The sequence below is a fragment of the Westerdykella ornata genome (genome assembly GCF_010094085.1).
Source record: "Westerdykella ornata strain CBS 379.55 unplaced genomic scaffold EI97scaffold_20, whole genome shotgun sequence".
NCBI classification, from domain to species: Eukaryota; Fungi; Ascomycota; class Dothideomycetes; order Pleosporales; family Sporormiaceae; genus Westerdykella; species Westerdykella ornata.
The window spans coordinates 340036-363909 of record NW_022986870.1 but is presented as its reverse complement, the minus strand read 5'-3'; the positions used below and the strand labels follow the sequence as shown (position 1 = coordinate 363909).

Sequence of the window (23874 nt, the reverse complement as noted above, 5' to 3'; positions counted from 1 at the left end):
AGATTTCAGGATGGCTACCATACTGCAGGTGGTCACCGGACGAGGATAGAAGCGCGCACAGATCCTGCATCATCACTGTGCAAAGAATCCACAGCGCGCCGGTCTGTCTTATCGTGAGATAGGCCGGGTATTCGTTTCATTCCAGTGAGTCAATTACCATCCAAGGTTCACAATTTACTAACTCCTTCAGAATGTACTCAAATCACTTTGATCGACCGTGAAGTGCTTCAGAGTTCTCGAGGGCGGTTCTTAGCGATTGCGTTATTCGCCCGGATTGGATGTCTTGGGGTAGATCCGTCGATCACGCTCGGGTATCACGCGTTTCTTGTGCAGGGTCATGCACTATGACGGTCACGTTGCCCAGTTCACTCGAGAGGCATATTTTTCCTTCAGCCGCTATACGCTTGCAAGGCCTCGACGCAGTACTCGGTATCAACTCTCTGGCGACGAGGAGCCATTTTCCTGTCAATCTGCACAGTTACTAGCCTTTCAGATATCCGACCCACGACTCTTCATTGTACCCACCACCGCGCGATGCCTCTCCCATATGAGAACCCGCGGTTCTGTAAGACTAATGATCCAGATATGGACCTGTGCGACCTCTAATGGATCCAGACGACGAAGCTCGCCACGATGACTTCGCTCCTCGCGACAAACGAAGCGGTTCTCATAGCCGATACCCGCATAATGCGCATCATGATCGCTCTAGACGTGAGCCACTCCATCTGCCTCCTGATGTCCTTTCACTGCGGTAAATTTACAGTCTACACAGGCGAATCTCCTGAGCCTCGACGACGACAAACCTATCCAGAACCTCGCCGCTACCACGGTCACGTATCAGACGATTTGCCTTCGTCCCAGCGACGCCACCGACACAAAGAGGATAACGATCGTGGACGAAGTCGCTATGGTGACAGGTTTGACGACTCCGAATTCTCGCGACGACAACACAGACGAGAGTACGATGACTATCACCGGGACCAGCGTTCTAAACCCAAGAGAGATCGCTATGACGGGAGACCGCCACCGGAAGAGAGACGTACGATACACGACGACCGCCGCAGAGATCGACCTACACAGTCAAGACGCAAGGAAAGCAAGTGGCAGAAGCAAGCAAAGGATCTGTTTATTGCCTACGCTGTCCCTGTGATCAAGACTGAGGGTAAGAAATATGTTACGAAGCAACTGGGAAAGATGTTTGCCGATAAGAAGTGATTCCAGAGTATGGATTACTTTGCATAGTGACAGAGGTTCTGGTTAATAGATTCTCATCTTCCGATTTGGTATGGTTGGCTTGTTGATTCATTGGTCCCGCATTCGGTAAGGTCTCGCACTACGTCATAGCAATACATCAAACCACCTCCTACGTCCCCGATGATTTTGCCATATCCCATGACAGAAGGATAGCGCAGCGAAGTTAATCATGGTCACTACCCGGAGCAAGACAACACGAGGCGTGGGTGGAAACGCAGAGGTCAGCCGCACTTCAAACCGCGTCATCAAGATGGGCGCACATACAAAGCAAGCCACGGCCAAGAAACGCCAACGGAGCACTGCACAAGGTCCAGAAGAACGCGCAAAGAAGCAAGCAAAGAGTGCCGCTGCGTCCAAGGAATTCGTCAAATCTGCAAGCAGTGACCAAGACAAGCGAATCGTTCGTATCAATCGCGCACCCGTTCTGCAGCTCTGGAGTGCATGCGTGACCAATTTCCGCTATCCTCACCTGCCATGGGAAACCTGCCTCAGCGTTGGATCCGCGATATCCACGATCTGCGCGCTCGCAAAAGGCAGATCTATTGGAACGATAGCTGAGCGCGATGAATCCGAAGAAAAGCAACGCAAGCGCGAGGAGGCAAAGGAAAGATCCAAGGATCTAGAAGTGATTGAGGTCATGCATTTCAAGCTTAAGCTGAAGGACGGGCTGGCACTCGTGGGCTCTGAAGGAAACGGCAAACCGGGGTCCGAGCAGCCACTGAAGAAGAAGTTCGGGCAGGTGGAGTACGAGACAGTGAAGAAGCAATTTGAGGAGAGTCTAAAGAGCTGGAAAGGGGAGGAAGAGGAGGTGAGTAAGAAAGCGTTTCATATGTATGAAGAGTTCTGCCCCGAAGTGAAGTACGGACAACAAGGCTGGCACTTTGCCTGCTTGATGATGAGGACGGTGCAGCACATATAACATGCAGGTAATGATACGACAGGCCTCATTTCTACTGGAACGATCATGGATGCGGAAAGACACCCGCTATTTGCCCGTAGAATTGACGTGATCTGACAGGACCTGGACCTGGACGCCTGGTTGCAATATTATCATGTTTATCTCACCCACCTTGCACACCGCATTTCTTTCCACCCAGCTCTGGCTTACGTGTCCACTTGGCCTTTCTTGCAAAGAACAAGCTTTCCCAAGCCTCACTGAAGGGCGCCTTAGCCCTTAATGAACAGCATCGGAATAATATTTGGTAATCGGATGGCCTAGGCCGTGTAACAGCCATGCTATGATTTCCGGGGATGGGTGCAGGCAGGCCAGAATGCCTAGGATCAAGTTGCTGCACTTTTCTTTCACTTGGCGCTCTTCTCACGCTAGTGAACGCAGTGACTCGACGCTGGTATGAAATGTTCAATGGTTGCCAAATCATTCGTTTCATGCACAGTGGAGTGCTCAATTCGTCGTTCCCCCATTCCCCCTGAGCTGAGCCGCGCATGTCTGCCAGATAAGATCATGTCCGGCAGAAGCACAACGGTTGAAGCAAACGCGCAGGTTATAGGATAACTTTGGGGAAAACTGACTTGAACCCTCCAATTTGGGACAGCGGCAGTGTCCGATGGTGAACCCATCCCATCGTGATCCTTCTGCTACACCCGGAACAGAATTTCGAAACCGAACATCCCCTGGAATCCACCCACCGAAGACAGTTTGCACACTGCCTTCATATCCCTCGGTAAGCGTATCCGGACGCACTTCTTGTTGATTGTCACCCGAGTTCCCCTGAGTTGCCTGGTTGCCCCCTGGGCACGCCCTTCCGCCCTTCATAAGGACTTTGCAGCCCTCAGGCGAAAATTTCCCCGTCCTGCAGGACTCGAACATGATTATTTACGAGGATTGCCAATCTTCCATTCATCAAACGAATCCATAACATCAATTGAGATTTCCACCATCTTATTCTTCTTTTGACGTCGCCCCTCAATCCAGCATTCACGTCTTCCAGCTGAAACCGAGAAATCGTCCGCGTTGTTTCATAATCTGGTTAAGCGGCCTTCCGAATTGGTCCGTAGCGGCCACGCTAAGCTTCGGGCTGTTGCTTGTTTCGACGAGGCTCGTATTGGCATCCAAATCGAGCGAGCCGCGGCCTTGTGAAGACGCAACCTTGGAACTTTTCCGTGGATGCCTAAACTTCACTACGACACACATCTCAACCTCTCTCCCGCCTTGCGCGGCCAGATAACTTGGGCGGTTGCTGCCAACCTCAGCATCAATGGCGCCCAAAGGACCACTGCCGACAATGGAGGAGAAGCAGATCTCCGAAGGTGATGGTGGCCACCTTGCGCCGCACGCCCACGCACTCTCAGATGAGGAGAAGAGGATTATCGACCGACAGCTGGAAGCACCCAAAAGAAAGATCGGATTATTCTCGATACTTGCATTCGCCAACCGAACCGAAAAGATCATCATGGCAATCTCTTTCCTTGCATCGGTCATTGCAGGCGCCGTTCTCCCCCTGATGACCCTTGTTTATGGCAACTTCGCCAAAAGTTTTACGAGTTTCGCCGTCGACGATGTCGCGAAGAAGCAGTTTACACACCAGGTCAATACATTCACTCTCTACTTCGTGTACCTGGGTGTCGCTTCATTGGTCACCGTCTACATCAGTATCATAGGCTTCTCGTACACTGGCGAGAAGATCGCGCAGCGCATTCGCGAACTTTACCTGAGGGCTATCTTCCGTCAGAACATTGCTTTCTTCGATTTTCTGGGTGCTGGAGAGGTCACAACTCGTATCAGCTCGGACATGAACCTTGTGCAAGACGGAATTGGTCAAAAGATTGCCCTGTTCCTTAACGGGCTCTCCATGTTCGCGGCAGGCATTGTCGTTGGATTTGTCAGGTCTTGGAAGCTCTCACTTATCATGCTGTCTGCAACCGTTGCCTTAATCCTCATGATGGGCGTCAACGGCCGCAATATGAGAGTCAACCAGCTGAAGTCGGTCGACGAATATGCCACGGCGGGCACCCTGGCCGAAGAAGTCTTGTCCTCGGCCCGCAATGTCACAGCCTACGGCACACAAAAGAAATTGCAGAAGAAATACAAAACCTTCCTTGACCGGGCCGCTGTATCCGACTTCAAGGCCAAGATGTGGCTTTCCTCCTTGATTGCTGCGATGCAAATCGTCATCAACTTACAATATGCCTTGGCCTTCTGGCAGGGGAACAGATTCATGCGTTCAGGAGAACTCGACGTCGCGAAAATCCTGACGGTCGTTATGGCATCGATGATCGCTGGCTTCTCTATAGGACAGAACCTGCCACACCTGCAAGCGTTTGGTCAAGCAGTGGCAGCAGCGACCAAGGTCATCAACACCATCGAGAGACAGTCCCCCATTGATCCAGAGACAGATGAGGGAGAGAGGCCAGGAGAGTTCATCGGCAACATTGAATTCAGAGACGTCAAGCACATATATCCATCTCGCCCCGACACAACGGTCTTGGACGGATTCGGCCTGAAGGTTCCTGCCGGGAAGATGCTGGCGCTCGTTGGAGCATCGGGGTCCGGCAAGTCGACGATTTTTGGCCTTCTTGAGCGCTTCTATCTACCCATGAGCGGCCAGATCCTGCTGGATGGCAAAGATATCAGCACACTCAATCTTAAGTGGCTGAGGCGGCATATTGCAATCGTTAGCCAGGAACCGACGCTCTTTAGTACTACTATTTACGAGAGCATCGCACACGGGCTAGTTGGAACGGAGTGGGCCGAGGTATGTCATGTTCTGTTCTCACGGCATCAGTTCTCACAACTTCCAGGCATCCGACGACGTGAAGATGGACCTCATTGTAGAGGCCGCCAAAGTGGCTAATGCATTTGACTTCATCGAGAGCCTGCCCGACAAGTTCCAGACCCGAGTAGGCGAAAGAGGGAATTTGCTCTCAGGAGGACAGAAACAGCGCATTGCGATTGCACGAGCCGTTGTGTCTAACCCGAAAATTCTCCTTCTTGATGAGGCTACCGCGAGTTTGGACACGAAATCCGAGAGGGCCGTACAGGAGGCACTGGATCGTGCTTCGGAAGGCCGGACCACGCTTGTCATTGCGCATCGATTGTCGACTATCAAGAAGGCAGATAACATTGTGGTTATGGCCAAAGGCAGAATCGTCGAGCAGGGCACGCATGAAGAGCTGCTTGAGTCAGAGGGTGTATATCACAGTCTCGTCCGGGCGCAGGAACTCAGCTCCGAGATTCGTCCCGGGAACACGACCGCACAGAACACCGCAGACATTACAGAAGATGACGAGAAGCTCGAATTGCTCCGCACCGCCACGACGACGGAGAAGGCGCCGAGAAAAGCTGCTGGGGAGGAGAAGGACAAGGAGTATCCCACGTCGCAACTAATCAAGTTTGTATGGAAGATGAACAAGCCAGAACAGTTCCTGTTGTTTCTCGGCTGCATCTTTAGTTTTGGTGGCGGCACAAATCCAGCCATCCAGGCCATCTTCTTTGGAAACACCATTACAGCCTTGGTTGCGCCCGAGCTGACGACTGGCAACCACAACGTCAATTTCTGGTGTCTCATGTTTCTCATGTTGGGTATCGTAATATGGGCGTTCTATTTCGCCCAAGGCCTCGCACTGTCCAAAGCATCTGCGTAAGTACATGGGAACCAGAGGGGGCGTTCTCTTACTGACTAGAAGTAGTCGCCTCATTGCACGTGTCAGAGAGCGAGCTTTCGGTGCCGCCCTGCGACAGGTATGTTAACATCAAACATGCGTCGAGTCGCAGAAATAACAAGTCTTAGGACATCGAATTTTTCGATGGTGATACAGTGACGTCCGGATCTCTTGCAACATTCTTGTCGTCCGAGACGAACCGACTCGCAGGCTTGACGGGATCAACACTCGGTACAATCCTAGGATCGCTATCCTCAATCGTCGTTGCCATAATTGTTGGCTGCATCTTTGGCTGGAAGCTTGCGCTCGTATGCACATCTACCATTCCACTTTTGCTTGCCACCGGATACTTCAGGTTTCAGGTGAGTACGCTGATACGCAAAAAATGATACCTCATGCTGATCTCTGTTACAGGCTCTCGTCCGTATGGAAAAGCGTACCAAACGATCGACCGAAGCCGCTTCGTTCGCCTGCGAAGCTGCCTCCTCCATCCGAACTGTGGCCTCCCTGTCTCTCGAACAGCATCTGATCTCCGAGTACCACGACAAACTCGTGGTTCAAGCCAAGGGTAACATCCTCTACAATAATGTGTCCGCCATTCTCTTTGCCCTGTCGAATGCTTTGAACTTGCTCATCTTTGCTCTTGTATTTTGGTATGGCGGCAAGCTAATGTTGGACATGGAGTACACGGTTGTCCAGTTCTTTATCGTCTACGCTGCCATCATCAACGGAGCACAAGCCGCAGGTGCCATCTTCTCGTTCGCACCGGACATGGGGGAGGCGAGGGCTGGCGCCACCCTGTTGAAGAGCTTCATCGACCGTGTTCCAAAGATCGATCACTGGTCCACCGAAGGGAAAAGGGTGGATGATTTTCAGGGTAGGATCTGTCTCCATAACGTGCGTTTCACATACCCCGGTCGCCCTGATCATCCCGTCCTGCGCGGTGTAAGCCTCACTGCGGAGCCTGGACAGTTCGTTGCGCTCGTCGGAGCAAGCGGAAGCGGAAAGTCTACGGTGATGGCGCTGCTAGAACGTTTTTACGACCCCGATTCCGGCTCTGTCATGGTTGATGACGTGGAGTTGAAGGACTACAATTTGCAGGATTACAGAGCTCAGTTGGCAATTGTCAGTCAGGAGACGACGCTGTACACCGGTACGATTAGGGAGAACATTCTGGCGGATAAGGAAGATGTGGACGACGAGAGAATTGCGCAGGTCTGCAAAGATGCTAATATCTACGACTTCATTGTACGTCGGCCTCAATCCTTGCTCATACAGATAATAGCTTACGCTGCTCAGGTATCCCTTCCGGACGGCTTCAACACTCTAGTAGGAGCAAAGGGCGCTCTCCTCAGCGGTGGCCAGAGACAGCGCCTTGCCATTGCACGCGCTCTACTTCGCGATCCTAAGATTTTGTAGGCATACCCGTCTGAGATGCCCTCTGACCATCAACCAATCTAACCTCGTCGCACAGGCTACTTGACGAAGCAACGTCATCTCTCGACAGCACCTCCGAACGCGTCGTCCAAAACGCTCTGGACTCCGCGTCCAAGGGCCGCACCACCGTCGCCATTGCGCATCGTTTGAGCACCATTCAGCATGCAGACGTGATCTATGTGTTTGATAAAGGCAAGATCGTAGAAAAGGGCAGGCATGAGGAACTGATGGGGAAGAGAGGAGTGTATTGGGAGTTGGCGAGGTTGCAGGATATGGGTGCGCCGCAGTGACCGTAAGTATTTTTCTAATTTTCAAGACCATAGTTACCATGTAATATAGGGGAGGCTCTTCTCTCAGAGCGAAAGCCTGAAGCGATCTTAATGTAGTTGGATCTGGGAACTCTTGTTTTCAATTTTCTTATCACTGCTGCGCTAGAGGACGTGCACGAGTACAAGCAAGACTGAGACGAGCCTTCGGACCCGTCAAGGAGATTCTTTCTGGTATAAAAGATGCTCACACCACTCCCTTCGGCTGCATGATGAGTCTAGGATAGGATGTGAGATAGGCCAGTGTCTTCCAACCTCGGTAAAGCCCAGCTGGGTGCTCACCTCCTGGGATCCCTCAGTACTCTTCGTACGCGCGAGAAACCGGTTCTGATTACTTCTCGGAATCCATATCCTGTTCTGACTGGAGAAGAGTAATACATCCGTGATAGAGCCGCGCGTTCCGTCTCGTTCCCAGCCTCCAATGGTTGGAGGAAACCCAAACAAACTGCGAGCCATCATGCGATGATCCACATACATGCATCTTCCCGGCGCAATGCGGCGGTTTCTTGTAAGGCGCACTCTGGTGGAGACAATAGCAGAAGTTGAGGCGTCAGCTTGAAACGATGCGCCGCGCTGATTGGCTGGCGTGAGATCTCAGTGTGGCTGGTCGTCCCAGCCACCAAGCTGCGTCAACCTCAAGACACTTGAGGGCCGACGACGCAGATTGACCCACCAGCATCACTTGCAGCAGGTGCCGACAGCCGCTCTTTAGACTTGCCCGCAGTTTGAGTTTCAGCGTTTTCATTCTTCCCGTTCGCTCCAAACGATCGCTGCGTATGCGCTCTATCAATTCCACTTCACAACGTCCCACCCCGCTGGGAGAAACACTTCCTGCAGATTGAAGCTCTCCAAAAACGCTATAGCAGTCCAACATGGCTACGAAGGCGGCCTCGATAGGGTCTTTTGGGAAGATGCATACGGCTGGAATCTTCTCGGACATGACGGTGGATGGGCCCAATATTGGCACGCTGGTCGTGATCATGGACAGAGCGAAGAACCTGCCCAACCGACGAAGCATGGGAAAACAAGACCCCTACTGCGCTGCAAGACTCGGAAAAGAAGCAAAGAAGACGACCACGGACAAGCGGGGAGGCCAAACACCGCGATGGTGAGCACACTGCATGAGAGGGAAGGCAACAATCACTAACTCTGTACAGGGACCAGGAGCTACGTTTCACCGTGCATGACTCGCCCGATTACCAGAGTCTGAAGGTCTCGGTATTCAACGACGACAAGAAGACCGAACTGATCGGAGAAACTTGGGTCAGCCTCGAGAACGTATTGCTACCTGGCGGAGGACAGAGCGATGGCTGGCATGGATTGAATTGCAAGGGGAAATATGCCGGAGAGATTCGGATTGAGCTCACATACTACGATACGCGACCGAAGGCGGAGAAAGTTGTGGAGAAGAGGAGGGAAACCGCACGTCCGGAGAACGGGAGCCCTGCGGTTGGAGGACCGCGCGACAGCACTCCTGTGAAAAGAAGACCGCTTCCCGCTGGGCCTGCAGGTGCGGCGCCCTCTCCTGGCGGCACTCCAGAACATCGTGGACTCCAAGGAGCGCAGTCTGGTCCGCGCGCATATCAGACTCCTCCACAGCAGCACAGGACAAACGAGCATACTCCGGCAGCTCAGCACCGAAGTCACCAGACTGAAATTCAGCCTTCCCGGAGACCACTGCAGGACGGCTCTTCTCTCAATGGGGCTCCAGTACCGGGCCCCCACACTCCTCAGCATCACCAACGGACGCCACAACCAGTGCCGGATCCATATGATGCATCACCCAACCCATCACACCAGTCGAGTCATAATACTCCACAGTATGACCGATCTGGTTACGACGTATCATATGCTGCACCCAAGCCATACGAAACGCAGACTGACCCAGCCCCACAGCAAAGGGAGCAGTCGCATCGCGCTGTGCTACAGGATAACTACAGGTCGTCTCAAGGTCGCCTACCAGAGCACGAAGTGATGCCCCATTCCTATTCAGCTCCAGCAGTTCCGACGCAGCATACGGATGGGTATCCTAACAATCACCACAGCCCCCAACCAGCTGCGCATTCTTATTCCCAAATCCCGTACCAGGATGCGCCGATCCATGTGGAGCCCTTGAGGACAAGTCGCAGTCACGATGCCGGATTTGGACAAAGCCCAGGACGAGATCCTTACTATGCGCCTAACAGTTATGATCCTCCGAACGGATTTGACCCCTCCATGGCATACTCCCGCTCTCCAGCTGGGATGCAACCAACCGTGGAAGACGACGACGAGGTTCCGCCGCCTCCCCCAGTGCATAGGAGCAATGCGCACACAGTCACGCAGCCTCACCATGACCGACCCCCCACCTATCACAGCGATGCACCCTCTCCTCTCAACATAAACAGGTACCGTGAAGAACCTCAAAATGGCGGCTACGACTCCTCAAACCAGCAATATTATGGCACTCCGCCTTCTGCAGAACGACGATACACACATCCCCAATCTGCTAGTCGTCCGGTATCTCGAGATGTCATGGTCCCGTCGCCATTGAGGGGTGAGGTGACTATGCTGCCATCAAGCTTAGTACCTGGCTACGATGCTTCTCGTGAAGAGAATGGTCTTGTCGCATATGAGCCTGATGTCTATCAAGCAGCACCATCCTACGGAACCCCGCAACGCTTACGACAGCAGTCAGAGCCCAATTATGCGCACCCCCCTCAATACGAAACTCCTCCACAACACCCTCCGCTTTCTCATCAACCGCTACCAATGGCAGATGCGCCAGACTATTATCCCCATGCTGCTCCTGAAGAACCACGCCACACCTCTCCAGTACAGGACCATCTGCCCCTCGTCAAACCCCGAGCTGTGAGTCCTCATGAAAGCCAGAGCCCGAACTACCGGACCTCCCGTACCAACCTCCGAAGTATGCCAACGCGCAAGTCTGTGTCGCCTCGGCCTCCACCTTCCGCGGATTCGGGCGAACGCCGACTCTCCGGCGTACCCTTCGACCCCGACAGTTTCGACGTCTACAACCCAAGCGTCGCCAGCAAGAAGACACAGTCGAGTTCCAATAACATTGGAAACGGTGCAGACCGCAGTGGAGCGGTCGAAGTCAATGAGAAAGGCCAAATTGTCACTTTCAGCGGTCGCGTCATCGATGCGTCCGACCACCTTCCCCTCGATAGCTGGGCACCGGAACCCGAACCAAAGGGGACGATAAAGGAACGTCCGGTAAGAGAAAGGCCCGTGCTGAGCGGTGCGCGTGACCTCGACGCCGCGAGACAAAGAGAAAAGGAGTACCGCCGTGACAGACTGGAAAGGGAAAGGATTCGTAATGCTGTGGACAGTATCCATGCGGATGGTGGAAACGGGAGCCCGTCTAACAGCTCCGCACTCGTGCCATCCAGACATCGCTTTGGAGACAGTGTCGGAGGTACTTCATCGTCCATGAATACCAGCTCAGCGATGGTGCTGCATGGGACCGAATCCACCTCTCCCGGCTCCGCAGGACGTAATAGACTGCAGAAACGAAGCCCGAGACCAGCATCTTCCTACATGGCCTCATCTTCCCAATCAGATATACACATGCCGAATACCAATGGCTACGGCAGCGGTCCCCGGCACAGCGCTAACGTTAGACACTCAGTCGCCGCTGCACCGCCTATACCAGCCAAGATCCCGCTGGAGGACGGACCGCCCGTCGAAGGGGACCTAGCGGCTCTGAGTCTTGAGCTACAGAGTATCGATATCGGCCCCGCGAGTGGGGGGAGGGCGAGGGGCACGACGAGGAGGAGGTATGGGGGAGGAGGATACTGAATATGATGTTACGACGATATAGATGATGACGGGGTATGAGAGATGAAGTGATGAGAATGATGGGACGGGGATGGAGGGGGTTGTATACTATTCAAAAACCTTCAAGGGGAGGGGGTTCTACTTCGTATTCGGGATTCTTATCTTTATCGTAGTGCTGACGCGAGGTCTCCGTCGGCTTCAATTTCCCTCTCATATCAATGATACCACGACTTTATCTGTTAGTATTTCTATCGGTCTTCCTGTCTCGTCTCAGCGTCCTCTACTCGATGCTTGTGTCCATTTTTTTCAGAATTGACGGTGCCCTCTTACTCCCCTCCTCACACTCAAATCAGTTTGCTTTCGCAGGTCGTCAATTGGACAATCCACTGTAAAACTAACATCACGCATATCAAACGCTCCAAGTTGAAACCGTATTATGTACTGCTCATTACAATAATTCGTACTGTGGTATATCTCCCCTCCTACTGCCTTCAATTCCCAATCCCCAATCCCGCATGACAGAAGAAACAATAACTCATCGCTAGCACTATGATCGCTATGCATGTATTAATTACTAATGGGGGAATCAATCAATCAATGGCCTGTTCACTGAGAAACTCATCGCTCAGAACCCATCAAGCCTATTACCGCCAGGGTACCTTGCAGGAGTTGGAAGAGCAAGGTCAAATGCTCACGACCTCGGATCCTGCGGAACCAGGGTAATGGCATCTGGATCCTCCTGCTTCTGCTCTCCCTTCACCTTCTTCTCCTTTCCATCCCCTCCCATTCCTCCCTCTTCCTCGCTCCCCTTCCCAAGAACACACTCCTAATACGTAACATCCTCCTCCCAAACCGGCGCCTCCCTCGCCTTGCCCGTCTCGACCCCACTCCAAACCACCTTATTCTTCTCGTTAAACTCAGCTCCCTCGTCCGTAATCTCCAGCCCGGGCACCGCTGCTTTCGTATCCCTGCACTCCCGTTCCGAAATCCCCATCTCATCCCTCACGATCCAAAGCGTGGGCGTCGTGCTCGTGATGGCGGGGTGGAAATAGGCGCGCTTGGCAATGTCCACGGGCAAGGGATCCTGCGGCTTGTGGTAGAAGCCCTCGAGCGAGAGGGAGAGGTTGGAGACGGAGTTGATTTCGGGGTTGATGATGCGCTGCAGGAAGGCTGGGAGGCGTGAGGGGCGGGGGGGTCCGACGGCAGGTGCTAGCTGGGTTGGGGCGGGCTTCTCGGCGGGCATGCCTGCGCCATCGACGGGGCCGTCCTCGACAGTTCCGTCTTGGGGGGTAGGTACGGGGTCGGAATAGGCGACGCGGGCTTCGTGGTGTTTCAGAGCCTGGCGCAGAGTGAGGTGGAAGAGGATGGTGGCGGCGAGGAGGACGACTTCAATGACAAGGGGTCCGATGGCGGCGCGGGAGTCGGCAATGGCGATGGCGAAGAGGCCGATGAGGCACAGCTCGGAGATGTAGACGCCTGTGGTGAGTTGTTGGAGGGCACGTTGGTAGGCGGCACCCCGAGTATCGATGTTAACTTCGTACGTGTACAGGAAATTGTAGCGGAAGCCGAGGTAGATCAAGTAGAGACCGACGGTGCTGAAACCAAGGATTAGAGGGGCGATGCACGAATAGCTGAGAGCGATGACGCCCAAGTTCACCCATTTCGGGAACTCGGAACCCCACATTGGTGCGGAGAGCTTTGTGAGTTTCTGGAAGATCTTGCGAGGGGTCTTGCCAGGGAGAATGCGGCCAAGGAGAACCACGGTGACGAAGCCGCCAATGTTGAGGAGGCTGCCCGCGAAAGCCGAAAGACCAAAGAGAATGAAGTAGTTGATGTAAAAGTTGGATGCCTTGGGAAGGTTCTCCGAGAGCAGAGTGATGGCAGAGCCGGGATTATCGAGGATTTGGTTAATGACGGTGGTCACAGCACCAGCAAAGGTGGTGATCAGGAAGACCTGGATGACCTGGAAGGCAAAGTACCAAGACTGGGTCTGCAACTCGACTTGGGACAGAGTAACCCATCCGGCCAGCTTAGCCAGGACTGCATGTGGTTAGCTTAGTGCCCGTAATGGAATAGCACTATACTTACGTCTGCAGAAGATTGGGACGAGTGCCATGAGGACGGCCAGCATGACAACGGGAAGGAGACCTGTGACAACACCGAGAATGACCGCAGGGATGTCAAGGATCCATTCGAGCCACGAGAAGCGCGAAGCGAGGTAGTTGACCTGGGAAACCACACCGACGAAGGCGACTGTAATGCGTTAGAGCTAACGACGTATAAGTAGATGTTTGTGGCATACCAGGAACGGCAAAGAACACAATCAAAACAGTAATGGCAGCCGTGGCGATCAACCACCGGACCCAATGCTCGGCAACACCGATTCTGAGATTGTTCCAGACGACCTCTTGGGGGAGAACTCCAAGCTGGCGAGCGACCATCTGCTTGTTTGGCCTGGTCTTCCGCTGTTGCATCAATTGCCACGCGTCCTGGGCAGCCTTCTGGGTAGCGAATTCCATGAATACGGCACCAACAAGCTTATGCTCTCCCTGCCAATGCTTATCCTGCTCCTCGGTAATCTTGGGAATCAGTTCCGCAAGGTGCTGCCGTCCGTACTCGATGGTGTCGACCTTCTTTCCTATCAAAAACTTGAGCCTGTGGGTCGGTCGGTCTTTGGGGTTCAGCCACTTGGTCCCGTCCTCTTCGGGTCCCGCATAGTGCTTCTTTCCTTTGGCAGCCCTAAGGCGGTTGTTGTTGGCGTCATGTGAAAGCCGAATCTCAGCGGCTTCCAGCTTCAGCGCGGTGTCGTCCCTGTCCTCGACCAGCTTTTCCAAGTCTTTGCAGTCCGAAGCCACCCATGCATGCGTCACTCCTGGGAACAGCTGGAACAGTTCGGCAACCTTAATCTTAGTAGGGACACTGGTAAACAAGATGGTCCGGGAAGAGAGACGGCTGGCTCCCCATGGCGAGCGCCTGTATGCCTGACGAAGATTGACTGTATAGAAAGACTCCCGTGCAATGATAATCATGACCAGGCCTGCTCTAGTTCAGCAAAGTTGATATTGAGTCGCATGTCAATACATACCTAAGAAGACACAGGACACTAGGGCATGAGCATAGTAGCGTATCGGGTTAGACACATTGCTCATGGAGAGGATATCGAGTTGTTGGTTTCCGGCGCCGCCCTGGCCAAGTTAGTATCCGTACAGAACAAAGGAAGCTTAGTCGTACAGTTGCATTCACTGGAAAGAGGATCGGCCAGGTAATGAGGGCTCCAAGAATACTGATAATGACAATAAGCTTGAAATATCGGACGAAAAGATAGCCGTCAATGGAAGAGTGGTCGAGGATCCACTTGTCGTCGATGCGGCGAAAGTCTTTGATCCATCCGAGGAAGCCACTGCTGGGAGGAGGCGTCCTTCGACTGCACGGATATCAGCATGTTCATTATTGTTCAGGTCCGGAGGGATACACACTAGTCGCCCAAGCTGTCGATATAAGTTCTCGGGGCGTAGAGTCGCTTGAAGCGGGGGCGGAATATCATAAACAGGGTGATGAAAATGGCAGCGATGATAAGATTGGGGATGAGAGTCGACACGAGCGACGATGCAGAATTGGATCCGGCCGTGTCTCTGTTGGAGCCTGGTTCGCCCTCGGCCTGCAGTACAGATATCAGCACTTCTTTGTTTTCCCCCGACCCAATTGCTATGCCGTACTCTTCTAAATAGGAGATCCATGGTGGGCAAACCCAGGCGGGCAACTCCGGTTTGCGGCTACTCGAGGAGCGCTGCCGGGACAAGGAAAAGATGAAGCAAAGTAAGTCTACAGAGGAGCAGGAGAGCTGGAGGGGAAAAGAGGTCACAACAAGAGATGCGCGCACAGCCAAAATAATAAGGAGCTGGCATGGGGCGCGCGATGAAGCTTGGGCGATATGAGGTCACTCGAAAGCGAATCAGGGTGTATGCTAATACAGAAACAGCTAGCTTCTTCGCCTGGCTTGGCTGGCGACTCCTGTAACTGGGTCTTGGTAGACGCCAGCTCAGCTCCACAAGACTCCCTTTTCCTCAGCCCAACACGTTTGCGACCTAGAGTGGCACGCCAGAACGCCTCACGAGCGGACCCTTTGACGCCCATTCTCGACGTGGATCGGAGAGGGCTCAGGGCGCACAGGAGAGACAGACGAGCCTCGAGCCGCGGCGACCAAAAACTGCGACTCTACAACTCGACACAGCTCACAGCAACAGGACGTGTGCCTTGAAAATGCTCCGTCACACAGGCCGGGTCGTGATACAATATTTAAAGGCGCCCTGTCCCAGGAGTCCCAGCCCATCGTCCTCCCTGGCGCTCATCAGTCTCTGCTGTTGTCCTCCAGATCTGAGATGATGAGATGCACTGAGATGCACTATTGGCACATTTCCTGTCCGGGCAGATTCACTGCGGATCACTGCCGACCTCGCCGTCCGCCATTCTCATGGACCTTCTTTCGATAAACATGGCCGTCTTTGCGCTTCTTGACACGGCGAGAATCCGGGGGCGTGTGTGTGCACCTCGAAACCGGTTCAATCATGGCGCACAGCAGGACTCGAAGCGTGTCACAAACACCGCTCCAGTCTTGCACAAAGACGCCTGCATCTGCTGCACCGTGGCACACCCTTCGGATGGAACAGCGCCTTCCATCAACCAATCTTCGTAGCTTTCTCCTCGGTTTTATTTGGACTCTGTTTGTTTGTTTGTCACGCTAACGACTCGGAGATTAAACGAGATCTCCAACGAAATATCGACCTCCAGAGACTTCGTTGGACTTGAATCGTGCTCGCTGAGAGGCCCCCAGATGGCTCAGCCGCATTGCTCAGCCACAGGTGTAGTCCTCCGCCAACGTCAACATCAACAATCGAGTCACACCTACAGTATTTGAGAGGTGTTTTCTGTTGCAGTTTGGTTGAATCGCACCAGACACTCTTTTTTCTACTGTGACGTAAGACGCAGTATCATCCTGATCGTGTCTTCATCGAAAATGGTTGTCATTTCTTCATTATCATCCTTTCACTGTCTCAACTCCATTTTACGCTTCCCCTGAACATAATACCGTTCAACTCTCTCTTCACACCAGGGTTGCTGCTCCTCCAAACCCCTCCTTATCTCTTAACATTGCTCCGCACATCATCATCACCAGGCTGCTGTGCCGCGTACGCCTTGACCTTGTCCTCTGGTCCCCCAAGCCCCTCGAAGTCGCCCGCTTTGTACGGTCTACAGAACGATACGTTAGCCTAGGCTCATCTCAATCCTCTTATTTCCTTTCTTCCCGAGGTTCTTCCGGCCCTCCTGTTCCGTCCCAACATTGATGCATCATACTTCTCAGCATCTCCAACCCCCTCAGAATGAGAACCTTCAAAACAGAATCAATGTAGGAAGGATCCCACATACCGTCCTCGCGCATCCACACCTCCGCCCTCCGACTCAGGGATCTCGCGATTATCCCCTGTGCCGCTCGCAGCAGAGCCGTACGTCACGTCCGCACCGGGGAATTTGCGCGTTGCAGAGGCGTCGACACCGGATTCGGTTGCTATTATTGCATATAGGTATCAGCGGATCATTCCCAATCTGATGTGGAGAAAAGAACGGAATTGGAAGTGGGAGATGACTTGATTTTATTCGGGAAAGAGGTAAGGGAGAGGAGGTAAGGGAGAGCAGGAAACGGGAAGAGAAGAAGCACAGGACAGACAAGAGGAAAAGCACGTACTGGAATCGCTCATGCCCCTCTGCTCACCCTTGGCCTGCTGAGAATTCAAGTCTCTCTCCGCCTGCTTCGCGAGCTTAATGGGGTCGGTGTTCTTGTACTCTGCGGACATTGTAGCTGCTCGGTTGCTCCTGGACGACTGCTCGAGATTTGATGGTATTTCACGAAAAGAGGATGGAGATGCAAGGTACGCTATCAGAGCAATTTCGCGGTAAGCAAGGTATTTCAGGAGGGCGGAAAGAATCTGGCCGGTAGGTATTTTATATTTTCTTCTGAGGAGGTGTTGACACAGCTATGATGAAAGAAGGGGGTGCTTGACGTCAGGATCCACCCCTCGGATACCCCACGGAGGGAGACCGGCCCACAGGAGCTGTTAAAGTGAAGAAACTTTTGATGAGAGCTTCGAGTTGCGTTTATCAAGTAATTGTGACCCGAACAGAGAGGTGTGAAGGAGACCCAGGTCGGAGAAGAAGGGAGGTCACGTGCCACGTGTTTTCACATTTCTGCGGGAGGTTTGCAGCTTTCATACGTAGGTATTCTGATTCCGTCTAGCAGGATCAACAATATGTGACTACCTCCGAGCCTATTAGCTCTTCATGGTAGTGCGGTTTTCCTTTGCCAATCTCTCAAAGTCAAAACTTAGCCGCACATATGAACTCTTGCAGCATCTCTTGCCCAAGTCCAGAGTTAGACTCATTCATCGCACTGATCGAATCGACCAAAAGAAAGAGCTGGAGATAAGGGAAGAGAAAGAGTGGATAGATAACCTCATACTTGTCAGGCTCCTACCCGTTCCACTCCAATGACCGCTCCTCATTCTTCAATTGATCCGACGGCTATGCGTGAGATTTTTTGGTTTTTACGTCGGTGGTATATGATGAAGAAGAAGAAAAGGAATAGATTTCCAGAAATCCGCCCGTACCTAGTCTTATCATCGCTTTCTTGTAGAACCAGCATACTGTATCGAGGGTATGTCCAAGATCGTCGACGAATGGAACCAACTTGAGCTCAGCCATATATCCAAGACGGCTATCCTTCATCCAAACTCTCCACAGCATGGCTTGTTTCCAACCAAGATCGCTCAAGCTGCTGAACAAAATGCGTCCCGAAGTATACCCAACACTCACACGCCCCCATCTAAGCCCTCATCCCTCTCGCATCCAAGCCCTGCAGATCCCTCTCCAGCTCGTTACCCTGCCACTGCGCCCCGGCTTCATGCGGTCTCGGGTCCTCGTACCCACTCCTATCGAACCCCTCTGGGATGGGCACCTGGGCCTGCACCTGCGGCTGGCCCTGCCCATGCTGCTGCTGTCCCGGTTGCATCCTCACCAGTTGCCTGAAGCGATTCACCTCTGCGAGAATCATCTGCTTCATCTCGCCAATATCCTCAACGACTTCAAAGTGGAAGTCAAAGGTCGTGGGGCATGATGGCTCGTCCGACGCGTCGTGCCAGATGTGCAGGTACCTGTGCTCGAGGGCCTCTTCGACCGAGATGCGGCTCGAGGGGTCGAAGGCGAGCATTCTGTCTAGCAGGTCCAGGGCGTCCGGGTTCGCGTTCCGGAAGAGGGATGCGAAGGGGATCTTCTGCATGTAGGGCAGGTTGCGGACGTAGTCTTGGGCACGCGGGGAGCCGATGCGGGAGAGGGTCTCCTCGTTGGGAGTGCCGAGGTAGTGCAGGATTTGGTTGAGTTGGTCAACGTAGTCGCGGCCTTTGAAGAAGGGCTTGCCGCCGAGCAGTTCGGCGAGGATGCAGCCTACCGACCAGACGTCGACTGGGGAGTGTTAGTGGATACGAACACGGAAGCGTACAGACGGCAGTCGACCATGCACCCGGTAACGCAGGTGATGCGAGAGAAATCGGAATGGGAAAAGGACATACTAGCTTTGGTGTAGCTCTGGAAACTCAACATGATTTCCGGGGCTCTGTACCATCGTGTTGCCACGTACTCGGTCATATACCCCGCATTCTCCTCAGGATCCATGGAGAAGCCCCTGGCGAGTCCAAAATCGCAAATCTTGAGCTCACAGTCGGCGTTCACAAGGAGATTGCCGGGTTTCAAATCTCTGTGCAGCACGTTTGCCGAGTGGATGTACTTGAGACCGCAAAGGATCTGGTAGATGAAGGACTGGAAGTGGGCGTCGGTGAGGGGCTGGCCGGATCGGATGATGGCAGCCAAATCGCACTCCATGAGCTCTGTCCCCAGTTAGTGTCGTCCTATGACCCAGAGAAGGTAGCCGCACCCTCGTAGAGGTAACACTCGTTGAAGTTGTCTGGTCGAGGAATGTCCATGTCGTAGAGGCATGTTATCTATAAGCGCGGGTGTCAGCGGATCGAAGGCAGCGGTCCGAGTTTTGCCATACGTTGCGATGCCCTAGACGGTGTCAGCCAGTTCTCAGAACAGCGAACCGGGAACGGACTCACCCCTAAAATGTTGCAGCAGCTTGATTTCACGCAGGGCACGCTTGGCCAGGATTTTCTTGCTGAAGACATTTGTGACTTTCTTGATGGCGACACCCTCGCCAGTCTGAGTGTTTGTCGCGGCACTGTACGATGCGGGTGAGTTTGGGCTTCGAGGACGAAGGAGGTAGCGAGGCCATACCAGACAATGCCATAAGCACCCTGACCGAGTTCTGCGGGGAAGGTACAACGTCAGCACCTGCGCGTAGCCGTGAAGACGTAGGCCGTGTCCATACCCTTTGTGACGTTGTATCTTGGGTCGACAATGAAGTCCTGATTGAACACTTTGAACACTCTGTGATGGGAGGCGTCAGCGCGTGTCCGGGAGAGCAAGTAGCTGGGAAAGTACACAACGGTAGCCGCTTGAGTGTTGGTTACGCTAGAAGAAGATGCTTACTGCGAAATGAGTTAGTAGAAGCTCGAAAGACGGACGGTTCAGCTCCAATTACCTTGCGATCAGGAAGATTAGACATGGTTGCGGCGAGTAATGCGGCGGTGCAGGCTGATGCGGGGTGGAGGCTGCTGGCTGGTGAGGGGTACTAGAGATCAGGGGAAGCCAGACAGATTCCTTCTCAGGAACGATTTTTAAGAGAGCGGAAAGTGACAGTTGTCAGAACAAAGAGAGGGATAACAAGGCTAGGGGCAGGAGGCCGTTTAAGGGTCTCGACTAGGCGCCCGGGGGAGTGAGCGAGGATGTGGTGTGAATGATGACGAGGCGCTTGCGGGCGGCTGTCAAAACAGGCCGCGGTCGATCCCTTGGTGAGCCCTTCACGGAGCACGACAAGGGGCAACAGGCGAAAGGAGGAACGAGGGCGACGATACACGCAGGCGGGCAGAGAGCGGGTGTTGGGTTTTGCGGCAGAGCAGCTAGCGACCGTTGATAAATAATGAGAGCTGGTGGGTTGGTTGTTGGTGCCAACGAGGGGCATCCATCAAAAAGGAATGCGTGCACCGCCAGGCTGAGCAGATGTCTTGGGGCTGAACGCGCCACACGGCTCCACCAGGGCAGCCCTACCGACACAGTACTCCGCACAGTATGGACTAACGGCCGTTTAGGCCCCCAAGCGGCTCTCGGTCGGGATACACAGTAAAAGTAGAGTTGCGCTCATTATTTGGAGTTTGTGAGATAGGATCCGATTTGGTCAATCTCCACTAATTGCTATGTACTGTGTAATAAGCCTCTTGGGCCTGTAGACGCCCGAGTCGAAAATATCAGCAAGGAGATGATGTCGTTAAAAGACAAGTGTATGGTATGCCAGCCCATCTCCACGGCTGGGAGCCTAACGCGGGTCCCGTCCTTAGAAAGGAACTCCCCATGTCCGAATACCCCAGCAGTTATCTATTTTTCCGCTCAACGGTCCCAGAAGCACGCTCCCGAACCCCTATCAAGTATGCAGATAAATGAAAAGTTCTGAGGTATCATAATCCCGCCATAAACGCCAAATGATGTGGATGCTAGAACGCTGGAATGCCCGGAAAATGCCAGTGAAAAGATCGAAGCCAGAGCAGGTTTCTGGCCTCGTCATGACTCGTAAGAGAACCGCCGCCTCGGCGTCTCGTCCAGAGGAGAAATGGGAGAGAGCAGTGTGTCCTCTGCTTCGAGGAACCGACCATCTCGCGGCGTGCGGCTGGTAGGCGGCTGGAAGAAGGTGTCGTTCGCTTCGAGGGAAGCCCCATCGCGAGGAGTGCGAGGAGTGCGAGGAGTCACTGGTGATAGATCCGGTCTCCTACTGACCAATGTCACCTCGGATGGCGACACGGGTGCAGGTCGTCGAGGCGTCTCGGTTGAGCTGGGGGATATCGGCGGCGGCCCGTACGGATCCACGCCGTTGTATTTCCTCTCGCGCACGATCATCGATTCCTTCTCCGACAGTAGGCGGCCGTCAGCCTCCTGTCGGGTAGGGATATCCCCTTCCATCTCAAAGATCTGGCGCTCCGTGTTCTCCACCTCCACGACAGGGCTTGGCAAGCCGCCAGGACTCACGGGCGAGGCTCCCTCTCTGTCTTTGCAGTCGGCACCCAGCCCGCTCGACGGATCTGCAGGCAGTTCCGCCTTGGGGAAGACATTGGTGCCCTCTTCGCTGGGCGACGTTGGCGTTTCTTCATGCTTCTCCAAACAGTCATCCTTCTCATCCTTTCCGAAGTCCTGGGCCGCGTAGCGCGCCTTGACCTCCTCGTGCCTTCTCCTTTGTCGTCGCCGCCAGAAGAACCATCCCAGGGCGAAGCCCAACATGGCGAATGTAAACCCTCCGCCGATGGCGATTCCAATTATGGCTCCTGTGCTCAGGGGTAACGATGCGGTACCGTGCTTAGGCGCATGTCCTGGGATGTCCTCGCCAGTATAGACAGGGGAAAGGATGGGGACAATCTGCTTCGGTACGCCATAGGTCCAGTTGCACTGGGAAACAGAAAAGTTCTGCCGCTCCCAGTCTACGACCAAATAGGCCTCCTGAAGAAACGTCCTCCCGAGCACGAACTGATTCTCCCTCTCTGCACGTCGGATGGGAAAGTAGCGATGGTCCTCTGTCAAGTTCCTGTAAGGCCACTTTGCCGTATGATCAAAGGCTGCGTATGGCAGCTCGATATCGACGGTGGCATTGGTGGAGAACTTCTGACCGAGGCTGAACACAATGGTGGGGTTCTCGGCGAGCAGTGATTCGTGAAGTGCGTCGTCAACGAGGTACAGGTCGGTAGCGTTGTCATACTTGAGGCCAAACTCCCTCTCAAACGCCGCGCATACCTCCTTTGGTAGATACAGCTCGGCAACGGTCGAGTCGATGTACATGGTGAACTGGTCCCGGGCGAGGAGATCGACATTCTTCTTCGTCTTACCGTTCGCATGAATGCCGACGACGCCTACGACAATGTCCCGTTCGTTGTCCGGAGCGAAGCCAAAAGTGAGATCGTTGGGAATGAGGCGCGAAGCATCATAGCCCCCGAGCGTCAAGCTGCCGAGTACAGAATTATGGTCTGCGAGCGGAAATGTTAGTATGTGATTCATTGACAAACACAGAGGGCTGCACATACGATACTGGGCACCAGCAGTATAACCCCAAGCTACACTGGGTATCATGTGCTTCTGGAATAGTAGCGTCATATAGCTCGGGGACGGGTCGACGAAAGAGGTGAAGTTGGTAGGCTTGGGGTTGAGTCCGAAATGGCCAAGCCAGAAGACGTCCGTGATGAGGGCTCCGACGGTGGTGTTGTCGAGCGTGGGGCCATTGTCGGGAGTGTAGCCCAGTCCAACCTTTTCGTAGCCGTACTTCCCATTGCCCAGGATGCCCAGATTTTTCTCAAGCCATAGCTGGTAGAATCCAATTTCGTCCCAGGTCGACGAGGTGCTCATGTTGAAGGTTCGGCCACGCCTCTCCTGACAGCCTCTGTCCAAGACCTTGATTTCCCTTTCGCCGGTGGGGTCGGCGGCATCTGGCTCGTCGTACCAACAGCCCTTCTCGAAGACGACCCATGTCTGTTGCGAGGCAGTCGACACTAAGACGCGGAGTGGTTGATCGGGGGTGCCCACGCGGATTGGGAAGGTGTTCCAGCTGCCATCGATGCCGTCCCAATTCTGGGCAGGGTCGATGGAGAGGGGCGCAGGCAACGGTGAGGGGGTGGTGTCGGCACGCGGTTCGAGGACTTGGGGCAGCACTGGGGGTAGCAGTGCGGCGAGAGCGCAGGCGGTGGTTGTGAGGGCGACTCGGAGTCCCATATTCGTGGCGGGTCGGGTTACTAAGCGGGAGGCGCCAGAGAGCCACAGAGCCAAAGCCAGCACGGCAGAGGCGGCAGTGGCATCACAGAGTGAAGGAGCAGCGATGGCGAGGGCGCACCGAGGGCATCGTCTGGTGGAGAGGAGTGGGCGGGCAGCGGAATGGTGAGAGGAGGAGAGTCGTGTGGATGCAAGACGGTGAGGACGAGATGGACAGAGTGGATGGAAGAATGAGAATGGGGGTGAGGGTGAGGGAGGTGTGGGCGTGTGGGTGTGGGCGTGCGGGCGGGTGGTCGGTCGGCAGCCGCGATCTCGTCTCCTCTCCTCAGGCTTCTGGAGCTGGCAAGAACCTCAACCAGTTGACCCAGATTGCCCAGCACGGGCCAAGCGTTAATATGCGACCACCCTTCCGAAACCCTGCAACTGAGCGTCGCCTTTTACAATAAGGAAGAGAAAAGTAAAGGTGCAATCATGTCCTCTTTCCGCGATCGCAGAGAGGCGCGGATGCCACTCTGCGTAGGAGGAATTCCAGTAGAGCGTAAGCTGTGTCGCCGTC

General features: G+C 54.0%; 8 protein-coding genes across 8 annotated transcripts; 4 read left to right on the top strand and 4 right to left on the bottom strand.

Moving 5' to 3' along the window:
* The first annotated feature begins 133 nt into the window (after positions 1–133).
* EI97DRAFT_128756 (uncharacterized protein) lies at positions 134–1319 on the top strand. The gene is made up of 3 exons (XM_033793099.1): positions 134–144; positions 191–565; positions 616–1319. The coding sequence occupies exons 2-3, from the start codon at positions 338–340 to the stop codon at positions 1213–1215; spliced, it is 828 nt and encodes a 275-aa protein (XP_033651965.1). The 5' UTR covers positions 134–144; positions 191–337; the 3' UTR covers positions 1216–1319.
* A 104-nt stretch (positions 1320–1423) lies between these two features.
* On the top strand, positions 1424–2173 carry EI97DRAFT_468864 (uncharacterized protein; the record flags this gene model as incomplete). The annotated part of the gene is made up of 1 exon (XM_033801681.1): positions 1424–2173. The coding sequence occupies one exon, from the start codon at positions 1424–1426 to the stop codon at positions 2171–2173; it is 750 nt and encodes a 249-aa protein (XP_033651964.1).
* A 1324-nt stretch (positions 2174–3497) lies between these two features.
* EI97DRAFT_381453 (leptomycin B resistance protein pmd1) lies at positions 3498–7601 on the top strand (the record flags this gene model as incomplete). The annotated part of the gene is made up of 7 exons (XM_033795803.1): positions 3498–4967; positions 5014–5852; positions 5902–5953; positions 6003–6236; positions 6289–7122; positions 7174–7289; positions 7349–7601. The coding sequence occupies 7 exons, from the start codon at positions 3498–3500 to the stop codon at positions 7599–7601; spliced, it is 3798 nt and encodes a 1265-aa protein (XP_033651963.1).
* A 908-nt stretch (positions 7602–8509) lies between these two features.
* On the top strand, positions 8510–11438 carry EI97DRAFT_460274 (uncharacterized protein; the record flags this gene model as incomplete). Its single annotated transcript, XM_033801101.1, has 2 exons — positions 8510–8745; positions 8795–11438. The coding sequence occupies 2 exons, from the start codon at positions 8510–8512 to the stop codon at positions 11436–11438; spliced, it is 2880 nt and encodes a 959-aa protein (XP_033651962.1).
* Positions 11439–11837: 399 nt separating this feature from the next.
* Positions 11838–15224, bottom strand: EI97DRAFT_402449 (DUF221-domain-containing protein). Its single transcript, XM_033796487.1, has 7 exons — positions 15134–15224; positions 14894–15075; positions 14649–14841; positions 14503–14602; positions 13720–14454; positions 13506–13670; positions 11838–13457 (listed from the first exon to the last, which is right to left on the bottom strand). The coding sequence occupies exons 1-7, from the start codon at positions 15152–15154 to the stop codon at positions 12244–12246; spliced, it is 2610 nt and encodes an 869-aa protein (XP_033651961.1). The 5' UTR covers positions 15155–15224; the 3' UTR covers positions 11838–12243.
* Positions 15225–16432: 1208 nt separating this feature from the next.
* On the bottom strand, positions 16433–17294 carry EI97DRAFT_435256 (uncharacterized protein). Its single transcript, XM_033798816.1, has 3 exons — positions 17158–17294; positions 16842–16980; positions 16433–16664 (listed from the first exon to the last, which is right to left on the bottom strand). Exons 1-3 carry the CDS (start codon positions 17264–17266, stop codon positions 16553–16555), a joined length of 360 nt encoding a protein of 119 aa, XP_033651960.1. The 5' UTR covers positions 17267–17294; the 3' UTR covers positions 16433–16552.
* Positions 17295–18291: 997 nt separating this feature from the next.
* EI97DRAFT_460271 (SLT2-like MAP kinase protein) lies at positions 18292–20085 on the bottom strand (the record flags this gene model as incomplete). Its single annotated transcript, XM_033801100.1, has 8 exons — positions 18292–18926; positions 19034–19348; positions 19396–19462; positions 19516–19526; positions 19577–19698; positions 19755–19785; positions 19849–19907; positions 20045–20085. The coding sequence occupies 8 exons, from the start codon at positions 20083–20085 to the stop codon at positions 18292–18294; spliced, it is 1281 nt and encodes a 426-aa protein (XP_033651959.1).
* Positions 20086–21134: 1049 nt separating this feature from the next.
* On the bottom strand, positions 21135–23321 carry EI97DRAFT_451732 (acid protease; the record flags this gene model as incomplete). The annotated part of the gene is made up of 2 exons (XM_033800363.1): positions 21135–22582; positions 22640–23321. 2 exons carry the CDS (start codon positions 23319–23321, stop codon positions 21135–21137), a joined length of 2130 nt encoding a protein of 709 aa, XP_033651958.1.
* Positions 23322–23874: the final 553 nt, after the last annotated feature.

Excerpts from the sequence above, each read along its gene's own strand:
- EI97DRAFT_128756 (XM_033793099.1), top strand. The coding sequence starts at position 338 with ATGCACTATGACGGTCACGTTGCCCAGTTCACTCGAGAGGCATATTTT. Across the intron at positions 566-615 it reads ATATGAGAACCCGCGGTTCT|ACGACGAAGCTCGCCACGAT; the intron begins GTAAGACTAATG and ends TAATGGATCCAG.
- EI97DRAFT_402449 (XM_033796487.1), bottom strand. The coding sequence starts at position 15,154 with ATGGATCTCCTATTTAGAAGA. Across the intron at positions 14,455-14,502 it reads AGTGTCCTGTGTCTTCTTAG|GCCTGGTCATGATTATCATT; the intron begins GTATGTATTGAC and ends GAACTAGAGCAG. Across the intron at positions 13,458-13,505 it reads CGTCCCAATCTTCTGCAGAC|TCCTGGCTAAGCTGGCCGGA; the intron begins GTAAGTATAGTG and ends AACCACATGCAG.
- EI97DRAFT_435256 (XM_033798816.1), bottom strand. The coding sequence starts at position 17,266 with ATGTCCGCAGAGTACAAGAACACCGACCCCATTAAGCTCGCGAAGCAG. Across the intron at positions 16,981-17,157 it reads GAGGGGCATGAGCGATTCCA|CAACCGAATCCGGTGTCGAC; the intron begins GTACGTGCTTTT and ends ATGCAATAATAG. Across the intron at positions 16,665-16,841 it reads GGTGTGGATGCGCGAGGACG|ACCGTACAAAGCGGGCGACT; the intron begins GTATGTGGGATC and ends ATCGTTCTGTAG.